The sequence below is a fragment of the Papio anubis genome, chromosome 11 (assembly GCF_008728515.1).
Source record: "Papio anubis isolate 15944 chromosome 11, Panubis1.0, whole genome shotgun sequence".
Classification (NCBI taxonomy): Eukaryota; Metazoa; Chordata; class Mammalia; order Primates; family Cercopithecidae; genus Papio; species Papio anubis.
Window position 1 is genome coordinate 83,395,766 of NC_044986.1, and position 15,536 is coordinate 83,411,301.

Genomic DNA, 15,536 nt, shown 5'->3' on the forward strand with positions numbered 1-15,536 from the left:
CTTCCAAGGTACCATGTTGTATTCCCACCAGCGGTGAATGAGAGTTCCTGTTGTTCCCCATCTTCACCAGCTTTGGTGTTGTCAGTGTTTTGGATTTCAGCCATTGTAACCGTCATGTAACAGTACGTCACTGTTGTTTTAATTTGCATTTCCCTAATGACACATAATGTGGAGCACAGTTATCTTTTGAAAACGTAGAGCTGATCATGTTATTTCTTGCTTCAAGGCCGTATAATGACTTCTTCCTGTCTACAGAATAAAACTCAGACTCCTTAGAAATGCTCCCAATATTATCCATCTCACATTCCTGCCCCATTTTACTTATCTACATACCTCACCTCATCTTTTTTTTAAATTTAAAAAAAATTAAATATTTTTATTATATCCTTTTAAACATACAGAAGATAGAAAAAAACAGTACAATGAACAGCCACGTCCACCAGTTAGATTCTGTAACATTTTGCCACATATGCATCACATCACATTTTGTTAAACCATTTTAAACACTTTAAGACGTTCTAACACTTCATTCCTAAATACTTAAGTATGCAAATTACGACAGTCTTTTATAAACTATAACACCCTTCTCATAGCTCATAAAATTACCAATAATTATCCAGTATCATTCAAAATCTAATCCATATTCCAATTTTCTCAACTGCCTCACCACAGTGCTGGCCTCCCACTCTCACCCCAGTCTTTTACAGATGGTTTTTCAAAATAGGGCCCAATAAAATATTTCACATTGCATTTGGTTATTACATAACTTTTAATCTAGAAGAGTTACCCACTCTACTTCCTTTTTTCTTTCCCAACACTGGTATTTTGAAGAAATGAGGCCAGTTATCTTCTATAACGCTTCACATTCCAGATCCGTCTGATCGTTTCTTTAGTGGTGTCATTTAGTGCTGCTCTATGCCAGCATTTCTCCTTAATTTAAGGAATGTGAACATCTTCCTTCTTTTTGATTTTGTCTGAGACCCATGTAATAGCCAGTATGATAGCCTCTCATGTACCACAAAATTAACATACTTCCCAAAGCATCAGCCTCATCAAGAGAATCTGGACATATGGGAGGTGGTGGGGGAATTTTTGGTGGTCTAGAAGGAAATGGAGGCAGCCAGCATGATAGTAAGTGGGGTGGGGGTGCTGGCAGGGGTGGTGGTGGGCCATTGAATTTTAGACCTGGCTTTCCTGGTCCAAGTCTTGGCCCTGGCATGGGGGGTGGTGGAGGGAGAAAAGAGTTCCACGGAGCAGATTTGGACTTGATGTCATCTGATTTATTTCCAGGGGACCTGGAATTCTCACTTTCATCTGTTGAAACTCGGCTTTCATTTTCATTCTCTTGAGCATTCTGTTCTATATTGTTAGCTACTTCAGAGATTGGGGAAAGTAGATCCAACAGATTTTGCTCCTCTCTATTGCCATATCCAGAGTAAACCACAACACAGGTTTCTCTCTTAAAATCAACTGAAGCAATGGTAGCTGGGTAAATGCAACCGTCTTCTGACCAAATGACAGAACATTTGTCCCCAACTTTCCACTGTTTTAAGGGAGTTGCAGTATTCTTCTTTTGGCGTTTATTCTTCCTAGCAGGTTTTCTTTTAGGTGTGGTTTTTGGTTTACCTGAAGTTTCACAAATGTCACCATTCTTTAGAGCATGCTTAAATGAAGCCACAGCTTTATCATATGCTTTTATCAGTGCCGTATCATCCCAAATGTCAGAATCATCGCTCTGGCCTGTGCCCCGCCGAAACAGCATGGAATCCTCCTGCTCCCGGACCCCGCCACCACTGCCGCCGCTGCTCATCGCCATAGTAAACTTGCGGGTGCACCTCACCTCATCTTGCAACATCTCTGGTACTTCTATCCTCTAATCACTCGCATCTGCAGCTTCAGAACACATCAGCTTCTATGTTGTTGCTCCTGCTCTGCTCTACTTACTGTCACGTGCACACGTGGTTACCTGACAAACACCTAATCATCTTTCAACATTCAGCTCCAATATTAACCATTCCACAGTTTTTATACCTACCCCTTTTACACTACCACCTACATCACATATTGCACCCATCACAATTTCTTTATTTTATTTTATTTATTTTTGTTTTTTGAGACGGAGTCTCGCTCTGTTGCCCAGGCTGGAGCACAGTGGCGTGATCTGGACTCACTGCAAGCTTCGCCTCGGGTTCCGTCATTCTCTGCCTTAGCCTCCCCAGTAGCTGGGACTGCAAGAGCCTGCCACCCGCGCCAATGTTTTATATTTTAGCAGTAGGGAACAGGGTTTCACCGTGTTAGCCAGGATAATATCGATTTCCACATTTCGTGAGCCGCCACTCCTGGGTCTCCCAAAGTGCTGGGATTATAGGCGTGGGCCGCACTGTGCCAGCAATTTCATTTTTTTTACTGGCGAAGAGAACACCTCTGATCTCTATCCCCTACCACATTGTTTTGCACATGTTGGTACTGACTAAAGCTTTGTTCAAGGAAAGAACAGATATTTTACTCTTTCAACTGATCCTCAGAGCAAACCTGTGCTATAGGTAAGGTATTATCCAAGTTTTAGACATTAATAAATATTTGGTTATCCTCTGTGTTAGCCAGTTTGTGTTGCTATAAAGGAATACCTGAGACTGGGCAATTTATGAATAAAAGAGGTTTATTTTGGCTGATGGTTCTGTAGACTGTACAAGGAGTATAATGCTGGTATCTGTTTCCGGTGAGGGCCTCAGGAAGTTTACAATCATGGCAGGAGGAGAGGAGCCAGCATGTTACATGGTGAGAGAACGAGAGAGAGAGAGAGGAGGTGCCAGGTTTTTTGTTTGTTTGTTTTTTGAGACAGAGTCTTGCTCTGTTGCCCAGGCTGGAGTGCAGTGGTGCAATCTCAGCTCACTGCAACCTCAGCCTCCTGGGTTCAAGCAATTCTCTTGCCTCCGCCTCCCGACTAGCTGGGACTACAGATGCAGCTACCACACCTAGCCATTTTGTATTTTAGTAGAGGCAGGGGGGTTTCAAGATGTTGGCCAGGATGGTCTCCATCTCCTGACCTCGTAATCCGCCACCCTCGGCCTCCCAAAGTGCTGGACTACAGGCATAAGCCACCACAGCCCGGCCCCAAGGTTCTTTTAAACCAGATCTCATGTGAACTCAGAGTGAGAACTCATTCATTACCACAAGGACAGCACCAAGACATTCACAAGGATCCACCCCCATGATCCAAACACCTCCCACTAGGCCCACCTCCAACACTGGGGGTCACATTTCAACATGGTTGGAGGGAAAACACTAAGCATGTCATGCTCCAAAAGTTTGTTTAGAGGGATGTTGGCTTCTCACAGGAATCCCGTTCTGATTCACTCCAAATGAAGTCCATCAACGTTTATCCAACTCATAACATACATGCACATACAGGAATCTGCTATGAGTTTTGATAACACTAATAGGAAAGACAATTAATTTGGGAATCTGAATTGCATTGTACAGACTTCTAGTGATCCTAAAGGAGACGGCATTACAGAAAAATTGTTTCCATGGCACAGCTCTTTTTTAGAGTGTTAACTTTGCACCATATTTCAAAACGATGAGGAATAGAGTAATACAAGGTGCCAGGCTAGTAATACTGCCAGTGATAGTGGTAAAGGGTCATTGCTCTTTTTTTTTTTTTTTTTTTTTTTTTTTTTGAGGCGGAGTCATCTGTCGCCCAGGCTGGAGTGCAGTGGCGGATCTCAGCTCACTGCAAGCTCCGCCTCCCGGGTTTACATCATTCTCCTGCACCTCAGCCTCCTGAGTAGCTGGGACTGGCGCCCGCCACCTCGCCTGGCTAGTGTTTTTGTATTGAGTAGAGACGGGGTTTCACCGTGTTAGCCAGGATGGTCTCATCTCTCCTGACCTCGTGATCCCATCTCGGCCTCCCAAAGTGCTGGGATTACAGGCTTGAGCCACAGCGCCCGGCGAGGTCATTGCTCTTAAATAAAAGCTAAATTAAAAGCTGCATTGCTTATATCTATGACTTTGTATGGAGCTAACCTTAACCCTCTTTCTTTCACTCATTCAAAGAACTGCTTTTATAATTTTGGATAACATGAATTCTTAAAAACATACTTATGCTACATCAAATAAGAGTGTACTATGGAGTTGCCAGTGTGTGTATCCCCGAAGCCAACAGTACTTCTACCTACATAGTTGCAGCTCTAGCAACAGAAGTCAGGTGTCAGGACTGCAAAATGAACATGACAGAAATAAAGACATGAGTGACTAGCACTTAAAGAAATTCCAGAGTGTTTCCCTACCACAGTGTTCTTCCATAGAGTGTGACCCTGAAAATAACAGGCTGGGAGGGTAGAAGATAACAAACAGATTTGGAAGTTCTTCATCTGTAATGAGAATGGATAACGCAACTATAAGCCAGAAGAAAAAGAACAAACCCGTTCAGCATTAATTGCACTGGAGCTTCCACTGTAAGTCTGGGTCCATTCCAGTAGGGTAATTTCCAATATCCAAAGAACCAAGGTTGATAACCGTAGCAGTTTCCCTCCTAGAGATAGTTATGCTTCTCCTCAGGAGTAGAAATCACTGTAGCAGAGGACAAAATGAGGCCATGAAATCCGGTTAAGCCAGACTGGATGCCTAGAGCGTAGCTGAGGAGCAAATGGAAGCTGCAGCAGGCCAGAGACCTAGCCAGTACTAAAAGCTGCGTCCATGAATGGCTTCTTGAAACGGTGTGTGGTCATGCTTAGCTGAGCATGCTGTGGGACTCATGATGTTGGAAAATGAGGGGGCAATGAAGACTTCAAGATGGGATGGAAAATGATGCAAGAACAGCTAAAAGAAAGAAAAAAAAGAAAGAAAATAGAAGGGGAAGACGAAACGAAAAAAAAAGGAAAGAAGCTGGCCAAGGTGGCTCATGCCCATAATCCCAGCAATTCAGGAGGCCAAGGTGGGAGAATCACTTGAGGCAAGAAGGTTGAGACCAGCCTGGGCAACATAGCGAGACCCTTGTCTCTACAAAAACCTTTTTAAAAAAATTAGCTGGGCATGATGGCACACACCTGTAGTCCCCGCTATTCAGGAGGCTAAGGGGGGAGGATCACTGGAGCCCTGGTGTTTGAAGGTGCAGCAAGCTATGATTGTGCCACCACACCCCAGCCTGGGCAGCACAACCAGACCCTGTCTCAAAAAAAAAAAAAAAAAAAAGGGGGGCAGGTAGAGAAAAAAGTATTTCCAGAATTTTTTACGATTAAAAAATATATCTAGCTATTAAGAGTAATGACACCAAAAAGATTTCTGAATCAATTCCCAAAGCATTTCTCTATTTCTCTCATCTCTTCTGAAAAAGTTCTAAAAACACAACTCCAAAGATGAAATGGAAGTTAACGGTAAACAAGGCAATAGCGCTGAACATGTAGTTTCAGTAACTCAGAATTTGCTCCATCCTCTGCTCTAAAAAAGCTTAGCTACAGAAGAGCAGTTACCTTTGAAACATTTTCCCAAACATAATGATATCCAGAATGTGAAGCTGCCATTAAAAATGTTGACATAGGCCGGGTGCAATGGCTCACACCTGTAATCCCAGCACTTTGGGAGGCCAAGGCGGGCAGATCATGAGGTCAGGAGATCGAGACTATCCTGGCTACCACGGTGAAAACCCGTCTCTACTAAATATACAAAAAATTAGCAGGGCGTGGTGGCAGGTGCCTGTAGTCCCAGCTACTTGGGAGGCTGAGGCAGGAGAATGGCGTGAACCCAGGAGGCGGAGGTTGCAGTGAGCCGAGATTGCACCACTGCATTCTGGCCTGGGTGACAGAGCGAGACTCCATCTCCCAAAAAAAAAAAAAAAAATGTTGACACAGACCTTAATTTACTGATATGTGAAAACATCCCTAAAGTTCTAAAGGCAAGCTACAGAATCATATCAAAGAATCCCAAGCACTTGCATAAGTCTCCTGATCTCCTGCAGTCCACAGTCACGCACCGTCCAGGGAGGCCACAAGCCAGCCAGCAGTCCATGCAGAATTTCAGGCCCCACCTACTTTCCTGAATCAAGAACCTGCATTTCTGGGGTACCCCAGGTGATTTTAAACATTACAGCTTAAGGAATTGTAAGTCAATGTTTAGCAGTGACTAAACACTGGAATCCACTGGAGAGCATCACAAAACTCCAATGATGAGGCTGTACCCCAGACTGATGAATTCAGAATCTCTGGAGCTGGGATCCCCTGTCAGCACTCCTTAGGTCTTTTTTTTTTTTTTTTTTTTTTTTTGAGATGGAATCTCGCTCTGTGGCCCAGGCTGGCGTGCAGTGGTGCGATCTTGGCTCACTGCAACCTCTGCCTCCTGGGTTCAAGTGATTCTCCTGCCTCAGCCTCCCGAGTTGCTAGGACTACAGGCATGTATCATCATGCCTGGATAATTTTTGTATTTTTTATAGAGACGGAGTTTTGCCACGTTGGCCAGGCTGGTCTCAAACTCCTAACCTCAGGTGATTCACCCACCTCGGCCTCCCAGAGTGCTGGGATTACAGGCGTGAGTCACTGTGCCCAGCCTGTCAAGTCAGCATTCTTTTAAGTTCCCCATGGATCCCAGTGAGCAGCCGAAGTTGAGAGTCTTTGTTCTAGGAGAAACTTGTCCAACCCATGGCCCAAGAGCCACACACAGCCCAGTATGGCTTTGAATGCGGCCCACCACAAATCTGTAAACTTTCTTAAAATATTACGGGATTTATGCATGAACTTTTTAAAAATTTTTTTAGTTCATCAGCTTTGTTAGTGCATTTTCTGTGTGACCCAAGACAGTTCTTCTTCCAGTGTGGCCCAGGGAAGCCAAAAGACTGGACGCCCCGTTCTAGAACCTTGGTTATCTTTCCTGTGCATGTCTTTTTGCTCCAAGCTTTAGCTAATGTTTTTATTTTCCCTGAACCACTTTAATACTCTAGCAGAGGCAACTACGCTGATGTCCGGCTGTTACTACAGAGGGAACAACCACTGACAATGTTTAAAAGAAAAAACTGGATAATCCATCATAAATCCAGACATTTGAGTAGAAAACACAAATTATATATGCTTGGGAGTTCCTTGATGTGGAGGTGTGAGCATAGCTGGGTGGGATTTCCTTAAATGCTTTCAAAGGCCAAACTCAGACTTTTGTGGTAAAAGGATTACTAGCAATTTTTCGTTGTGTCTTGTTCACATGTGTGTTGCATAAGCTTTTTTTTTTTTTTTTGAGACAGTTTCGCTTGTTGCTTAGGCTGGAGTGCAATGGCATGATCTCACCTGACAACCTCCGTCTCCTGAGTTTAAGTGATTCTCCTGCCTCAGCCTCCCGAGTAGTTGGGATTACAGGCATGCGCCACCACACCTCACTATTTTTTTTGTATTTTTAATAGAGACAGGGTTTTTCCATGTTGTTCAGGCTGGTCTCGAACTCCTGACCTCAGGGGATCTGCCCGCCTTGGACTCTCAAAGTGCTGAGATTATAGGCATGAGCCACCACGCCCCGCTGCATAAGCTTTTAATACATTTTTTTTGCAATCTGCTTTGGAATTTTAAAATTGCTTTCAATAAGAACATGAACATATCTACAACTTATATCTCCAATTCACCCCCGCCTAACTTGCCTACAATGTTAAAATAAAGAGGAATTATCATAACACAGGAAGATGTTTAATACTCAGGATTTTTAATATCATCATCTTTAAAGTCTTTTTCTGCACAGCTAAATCTGATTCCCTGGTACTACATCTGATTGAGTTAGTAACTAAACCATTTTCACTATTGTCTTTGGTAATATCTATCCAGATCACAAACAGAAATATTGGTAAGACTCCTTCAAAAAGGAGTTTAACCTCAACAGGTAACTCCTACCATGTTCAGCTATAGTTCTAAATTAATGAAACACAGTAGTCATTTAAGAAGATAGTACTATATATGGTCATTGGGGTATACGGGACATGCTACGTCAAAATATGACACCTTGGCATCTGAGAAGCAGAAAGGTCTCTCTGACCTTTCCCTGGCCCTTCTTCTCTGCAGCAGGCCATAGAAGAATCCTCTAACCCTCTCTGGAGTAGGTCATAAGACCTTCATTCCAGTCCTCCCTATTCCCAGAGGAAAGGAGCCTCCTTATTTGTAAAGATGCAGAGAATCATCTGACCACACAGGCCTTGCTGAGCTCCCCCAGCTTATTCCCATCAGGTCACACCCCTTTCATCTCATGGTGCTTCTCCAAAACTGTCCGCTTCTTCATCAGACAGCATACAATCGACACAGGATTTCCTGTTGCTCTGAGTCTTCCTTTCTGAAGGCTCCTGTGTCAGGTAAAACTTATCTTCAATAAACTTGCACACTTTTCTCTGGTTAATCTGTCATTTGTTATAGGGGACTCGACCATGAACCTAGCGATGGGTGAGAAATCATTTCTCCCGTAGCCAGCCTAACTCATTAGAAGGAGCATGTACTATCGTGCAGGACTCATACTTATTCCGAACCATTCTGAAGAGATTTATCTTTAAATTATATATTACATTAAATGTCTTCCTTCAGAAAAGACAATCTTGTGAACATCGCCTTTGGTGACTGAATGTCACTAGATATAAAACAGGTAGAAAAAGAAAATACTTGGGATGGCTTTAACTCTTAAATCCCGTCAAATACTCCCCTCTTCTTAGGAGAAACCTCGGCTCACCTCCTCATCACTGCTGAACAACAGGGCAGATGCTTTCTTTTTGGAGAGCTCGGAGGGTTTTGCTTTCTCTTGTCTCTGAGCTTGTAGAGACAATGTCTGCTTCTTAGCAGCTGTACCCCCAAAAAGATTATCCTAGAAAAGCAAATGGCAGAAAGGTAAGACAACTTTATAAACAGAAAACACAGGATGTCTTCCTACATCAAACTGTTAGGAAGTAAGTCTCCAGTCAGGTATACAAATAACACCTCTGGCAGGGAAAACTCACAAGATGCTAGTAAATCCCAAACTACAGCCTTTTCCCACTGCACCCATAGAAGGGAAAGAGATTACCATAGAACTCGAAGGCAGAACAGCTGGGAAGAAGCAAGAGGACAACATGTGAATGAGATCACGGAGTACAAGGAGAAACTGAGCCCCATCCAGTCGCCCTGTGGGCAAGTGCCTCTCTGCTCATTTCAGGGGGTTACAACCTGCAATGGGCATGGGAGCCCCTGCAGCAGCCAGAAGCTCACACTGTCCTCTCCACAAACGAGAAACCAGAACAATGGCTCAAAGGAGAGAACTAGGGGTCTGTCTCCACTCCTTTACAGGTAAGAAAGACATACACCTGGGATGGAGGGAAGGCATGCCTTGTGTTTCTCATTAGTTTCAAAGAGATTATACAAAGTGAAGAAATAGTTTACTAAAGAAAATTGCTGGTGTACTAGGTTTAAGGGCATTTATAAACTCTTCTGTGGTCAAGCACTCCCCAAAAGTTGTATTTACTAAGGTGCTTTTATTCAGGTAAGGGGAACAAAAGCATCAGAGGACCTGAGTCTGAGGATGGAGAAACTCTTAACAGCAGGTGAACAGCCCTGGAATGTGAAGATGGATGAAGGGAGTGTCTTCCTGGATGAAGTCTCCTTTAAGGAGAGTGCGGTAATGTAGGACAGGCCAGGAGAGTAATGAGCTGGTGTCCACTGGGGATACTAATGACAAAGCTCACATTCACTATGCACTTACTATGTGCCAGCACTCTGCAAGAGTGTCACACTAGTAGTTACAGCTGCCACAATGACCCTACTTACTGTTAAGCCACGTGAGTTTAAGGAAGGTTACTTGCTCCAGGTCCCTGGTTTGCCAGTAGTGGAGCTGGGATATGAACCCAGGGGTCTGATGGCAAAGCCTATGAGCTCATCACTGCCCAGTACTGCATCAGAGTTAAGGTTTGGGTTGTCTTCTCTCTTATTTCTCTTCCCCAGTGTGCTCTCTCCATCCAGGATGGGAAAGAAAGGCCATGGTCAGGACATGGCTGCCTTCTCCTTTGTATCTCCACTTGATCCAAGACATTCTTGTAGGTCACTGGGTATAACATTGATCCATCCTCTAGACTAAAGTACAGCTGACCCTGAATGACACAGGTTTGAGCTGCACACGTCCACTTCTACACAAATGTTTTATCAGTAATATGTTGAAATATTTTTTGGACATTTGCAATAATTTGAAAAATCTTGCAGACAAACCACGTAGCCCAGAAATATCAAGAAAAAATAAGGAAATGCTAGATATGTCAGGAATACAAAAATATATAAATAGATACTATACTATTTTTATGTTAATCAACTGTTTATGATACCCGTGAGGCTTCTGGTTAACAGTAAGCTATTAGTAGATAAGTTTTTGGGAAGTAAGAAATTATATATGGATTTTTCACTGCAATATGGAAGTCAAAACAACCTCCACACTGTTAAAGGGTCAACTGTGTTTCTCAAAGGCAGATTTTAAAAAATAAAACTTGTAGATTTCACTCCGTAAGAACTATGTCAAGAGGCCGGGCACGATGGCTCATACCTATAATCCTAGCCCTTAGGGAGGCCGAGGCAGGGGGATCACCTGAGATCAGGAGTTCGACACTAGCCTGGTCAACATGGTGAAACCCTGTCTTACTAACAATACAAAAATTAGCTGGGTGTGGTGGTGCGCGCCTGTAGTCCCAGTTACTCAGGAGGCTGAGGTAGGAGAATCACTTGAATCCAGCTGCAGTGAACCGAGATTGCACCACTGCACTACAGCCTGGGTGACAGAGAAAGACTCCATCTCAAAAAAAAAAAAAAGAAAAAAAAAAAGAAAGAACTGCGTCAAGAATCTAATGTCTTCTCCATTGCACAGCTAGGAAGATATAAGGAAGAAGTCACTGAAATAAAAACAGAAATATTTTTATCATATAGACTTCAGGTAGCCTGACCGCTTCCCTACCACCTTTTGCTAGTATATGAGCCTCTGGGTAGAAAGTTAATCAACAACTGTTTTCTCCTAATCTAAATTATCTAGTGTTGCAATAACAATGTTTACCTCTTCATCTTCATCATCGAACAGGGAAACCGACGTGGGGAGCTTGCTAGGGAGCTGAGACGCACCTTTTAATTTACTCGCTCTTTGAGAAAACAAATCCTGTTGGATTGAAATTAAAGTTGCTGTTAACAGGAATATCAGTTTTAAAAATATCAAGTGAGTATAAAACACAAGTGACTCAGACATGACGGCTGCCATGTATCTAGGCTTCTTTCCTTAGAGGGAAGGTGGCTCAGACAGAGTCCTTAAAGGGATAGGCCTCAGGGTCTGTGCAGGCTGTGGGCAATGGTGGTAAGGAGGAGGAGAGCTACAGGATCTGATGGCCTTGCAGAGCCCAGAGGCTTCTGTATTCCCACCTGAGTGACAGGAGGCAGGAAGAAGTTTTCAAATCAATTTCCTACACCATGCTAAAAAACTAAATAAATAAGAATGGCTTCCCATTGCATTCTAAAGAATCAGAGATTAGACAGGGTCAATAAAGAAACAGGGGCTAGATTCCCCGATTAATGGAGCTACAACTATTTTATTTAGTAACACCCTTCTCTCCTAAGATTACTTGACTTGGCTGGTACACTGCTTTTTTTTTTTTTTTTGAGATGGAGTCTCGCTCAGTCGCCCAGGCTGGAGTGCAATGGTGCGATCTCAGCTCACTGCAAGTTACACCTCCCAGGTTCACGTCATTCTCCTGCTTCAGCCTCCCCAGTAGCTGGGACTACAGGTGCCCACCACCACGCCCGGCTAATTTTTTTGTATTTTTAGTAGAGACCAGGTTTCACCGAGTTAGCCACGATGGTCTAGATCTCCCGACTTCATGATCCACCCACCTCGGCCTCCCAAAGTGCTGGGATTACAGGCGTGAGTGACCACGCCTGGCCGACTTATTCTTTTAAATAAATACAAATTAAATTTCTATTTTTAAATGTTTGGTAGTCTACTTAGCTTAACTACAGGTACATGATGTTGCAAACCAGGATAAGACCTGCTAGATTCTAAAGAAACTTTCAGCCTGGCACTGTGGCTCATGCCTATAATCCCAGCATTTTGGGAGGCTGGGGCAGGTGGATCACCTCAGGTCAGGAGTTCGAGACCAGCTTGTGCAACATGTCGAAACCCCATCTCTACTAAAAACACAAAATTAGCCAGGTGTGGTGGTGGGTGCCTGTAATCTCAGCTACTCGGGAGGCCGAGGCAGGATAATTGTTTGAACCTGGAAGGTGGGGTTGCAGTGAGCCGAGATCGCACCACTGCACTCCAGCCTGGGCAAAAAGATAAAATTTCATCTCAAAAAAGTAAAATATAAAAATAAAGAAATGGTCAAAATGCTATAAAACATCAGCTTATCCTGCAAAGAAAGACCAGCAAATTGAGCTACATGAAGTAGAAACATAAAATGGGACATCTATTCCCTTGGGAAGAGAAACTTCAATACACAAGAGCCGAACAATTAAATAGGCCAAGAACATATTTTCTAAGACCTCTTTGGACAGTATTTTTTTCTTTTTGTAAATTATGGAGTCGATGTCTACTCCTCAAATATAGACCTAACGAGTTCACTAAGTGAGATCTCCTCCACACAGTGGTTTTCCCCTGTGCTCCCCGGAGTCCCATGGGTCTACTTAGATTGAAGAAGAGGCCACAAGGGGAATTCCAGGCATCCCGTGCCCCTCCTGCATGTTCCACAATGGCAAGAGAAAGGGTTCTGCTGCTCTAAGAAAATGAAAGTAAACCAAAGCAAACAACAAAAACAAATGTCAACATCACAGTTTTCGACCCTGGACCCTTAACTAATACCTTTCTTGGTACTGCAAAAAAACACACTTCCATTACCTCAAATATGTTCCCCCAGAATGACTTCACAGGGAAAGTGTCAGCCTCACACTTGAGATATAGAGAAAGGAATCAGGACGCATTCCTTCGGGTCCAAAGCTTTAACTCTTAGACTGCCTTAGTTTTACTTCTCCTTGCCTCAGTATCCCAACAATATCCAATTAAAACATTCACTCTACGATGACACACAAGGGGCAAAGCCTTTGGGAGGGTTTTCACACAAGTCTGAGAGTTCATGTACACTCCCACCATCAAGAAGGGGAGCCTTCGGCCCTTCCCCATGAACCTGGATGGGCCATTGTGATCATCTTGATCAACAAATGAAGCGAAAGGAACACCATTGACTTCCAAGGCTGGAACACAGAAGGCGACATGGCCTCCATTTGGCTCTCTCTGACGAATCTCCCCTACAGCCCTGAGCCAGCATGGATGAGGCCCGGCTTCCCTGACTACATGCTGGTAGCCTCAAAGAGCTAATGAGAGGTGTCCCAGGGGCCCCAGTGCCCAGGTACCAGACATAGGAGTGAGCTGATCCTCAGCCCAGCCACCTTCAGACAAACAGACCCTCAGTGACAATGGCCTAGCTAAGCCCAGTCAACCTCTCGAACTATGAGACAACAAAACTATTGGTGTTGTAAACCACTAAGTTTTGGAGTTAAGTTGTTTCACAGCAACAAATAACCAGAACACCTCGTAAGTCACTGCAATTGCTCACATTTGGTTTTCTTGTCTAGTCGACAATTACTGGATGGCTTGTCACATGCCAAGCACTGGTATTAAGGACAGGCTGTTGAGGATACAAACAGGAAATAAAAAGTCCTGCCCTCATGGCACTTACTTTAGTGGGAAGTAGAGACAATGAATAAGTAAATATACATTGTCCCTGGCAACACGTGCTGTGGTAAACAGTAAAACAGGAAAGGGGACCAGGAGTACAGGGTGGTATGTGCTAGCAGTCTTCCAGTTGTGTGTACTCGTCAGGGGAGGCCTCACAGAGAAAGAGTGAGGAAGCAAGCTGGATTCTGGGAACAGCATTCCTCAGAGTGGCAGGGGCAGGTGCAAAGACCCCGAGGTGCAGGTGTGGGTGATACACGGGATCCATGAGCATAAGATGGTGGAGGCCCCATCATGCTGTTTCTCAGGGCTCAGGGTTGTGACTTAACTGGACTCTGGTTAATTCCCATGTTTTGTACACTAGCCTTCAGTGAAATAATAGCGTCAAAGGTATTCTTTACATCAAGGGCAATCACTCTACTTCCAAAGGGTTCCACGTTCATCCTTGCTGTGAGTGCAAAGTCCAACCGTGAGAGCCTAACCTAGAGCCCACAGTTTCTTGAAATACGTGTAAGTTTCTGCCATGTCCACATATTTTCTGTAAAAGGGGCTTATTACTTCCCATTACATTCTCATACAGGTCTCTGATCTCCTACAAGGCTAACTTAAAATTAGATCTAAGATGACCTAGGCCTGAGAGACTCAGGAAAAGCAGTGAAATTCTGAGAGGTGGTTCTAAGGTGCCTGGAGGGACTGAAGCAACCTGTGAACCAGGTCCCACAGTCTGTTAGCGGTCTCAGTCTCGACAAGACAGATGGCTATGCCAGAATCCTTCCGCTACAGCACTAAGCCATGGTCCAGTTAGTGAGAATGTGAATAAAGGAAGGAGCACGGTGACCTCCACTCTGGTGCAAGCTCCTCATCACATCATGAGCCCATTCATAGTCTAAAAGCTGAGCATCCTAAAGAGAGAGTATTTTCATCACAGGAAATGTAAATACAGTCCAACCCAAAAGTGAAAAGTATTGTAAACATATTGCTTTCTAAAGACCTTAAGCTCTCAAGAGATTATTTTTTTTCATTTATTTATTTTGAGACGAAGTCTCGCTCTGTTGCCCAGGCTAGAGTGCAATGGTGTGATGTCGGTTTATTGCAACTTCTGCCTCCTGGGTTCAAGTGAATCTCCTATCTCAGCCTCCTGAGCAACTGGGATTACAGGCTCGCACCACCATGTCTGGCTAATTTTTGTATTTTTAACAGAGACAAGGTTTCATCACGTTGGCCAACCTGGTGTTAAATTCCTAACCTCAGGTGTCCGCCTGCCTTGGCCTCCCAAAGTGCTAGGATTACAGGCATGAACCACAGCTCCTGACCTCTAGAGATAATTTTTAAAGAACTGGAGTACTTAACAAAAAGTCTTACAACTCCACTGAGAAAAACCTGATTCAGAAATAGTTTCTATGTCATATTCATAGACCAATACCAACAACTAAGGAAAAGAATACCATACCTCAGAGTCCTCCTCATCTGAAAATAAGCCTTTTTGAGTCTTTGTTTCTGACGAGGGCTTGAGATTTTTGCTGGAAGGTAAGGTAACCTTTGTTGGGGGAAAAAAAAAGAAAAAGAAAAATTAAGCATTAACAAATAAGATACCCAGAAAAGAGGGTTTACTCAATCAACCATTTAGAAAATGCAAGGAGTCTCTGCTATGATAGGCACCAAGCCGAGGGGTCTGTTAAGAGAACAGTAAGACAAATAGAGGACACATCTGGTGTATCGGGGGGCAGGACACACTGCCTGGGTCAATGGGTGCACAGATGGGACATATGCAGTGAGAGACGGCATGGAAAGGCAGGCTGCCTGACAGGCCTGCCAGGTTCTGAATGCTGGGCCTTAGGTGGTGGGCAGGAGAAAGTCAGGGTTTC

The 15,536-nt window shown here is 43.8% G+C and overlaps 1 protein-coding gene, 1 long non-coding RNA gene and 1 other non-coding gene across 6 annotated transcripts in view; 1 reads left to right on the forward strand and 2 right to left on the reverse strand.

Annotated features, from left to right (window-relative positions):
• The window catches only part of LOC101007579 (survival motor neuron protein-like), a 33,573-nt gene extending 31,744 nt beyond the window's left edge, over positions 1–1,829 (reverse strand). For 3 of the 4 annotated variants that reach the window (XR_004177144.1, XR_004177145.1, XR_004177146.1), the window contains exon 1: positions 788–1,829. Coding sequence is in view for 1 of the 4 variants with exons in the window: in XM_009214356.4 (XP_009212620.3) it covers positions 932–1,816 (885 nt within the window). In the remaining 3 variants the exon portion in view is untranslated. Of the gene's footprint in view, positions 1–353 lie in introns of those variants that run through there. The other variant, XM_009214356.4, reaches the window with a different exon arrangement.
• A 1,716-nt stretch (positions 1,830–3,545) lies between these two features.
• On the forward strand, positions 3,546–4,116 carry LOC116269529. The gene is made up of 2 exons (XR_004177148.1): positions 3,546–3,641; positions 3,956–4,116. It is a non-coding gene; the product is annotated as an uncharacterized LOC116269529 (long non-coding RNA).
• A 3,341-nt stretch (positions 4,117–7,457) lies between these two features.
• WASHC2A lies at positions 7,458–15,528 on the reverse strand. Its single transcript, XR_004177147.1, has 3 exons — positions 15,122–15,528; positions 11,011–11,109; positions 7,458–8,811 (listed from the first exon to the last, which is right to left on the reverse strand). It is a non-coding gene; the product is annotated as a WASH complex subunit 2A (transcript).
• Positions 15,529–15,536: the final 8 nt, after the last annotated feature.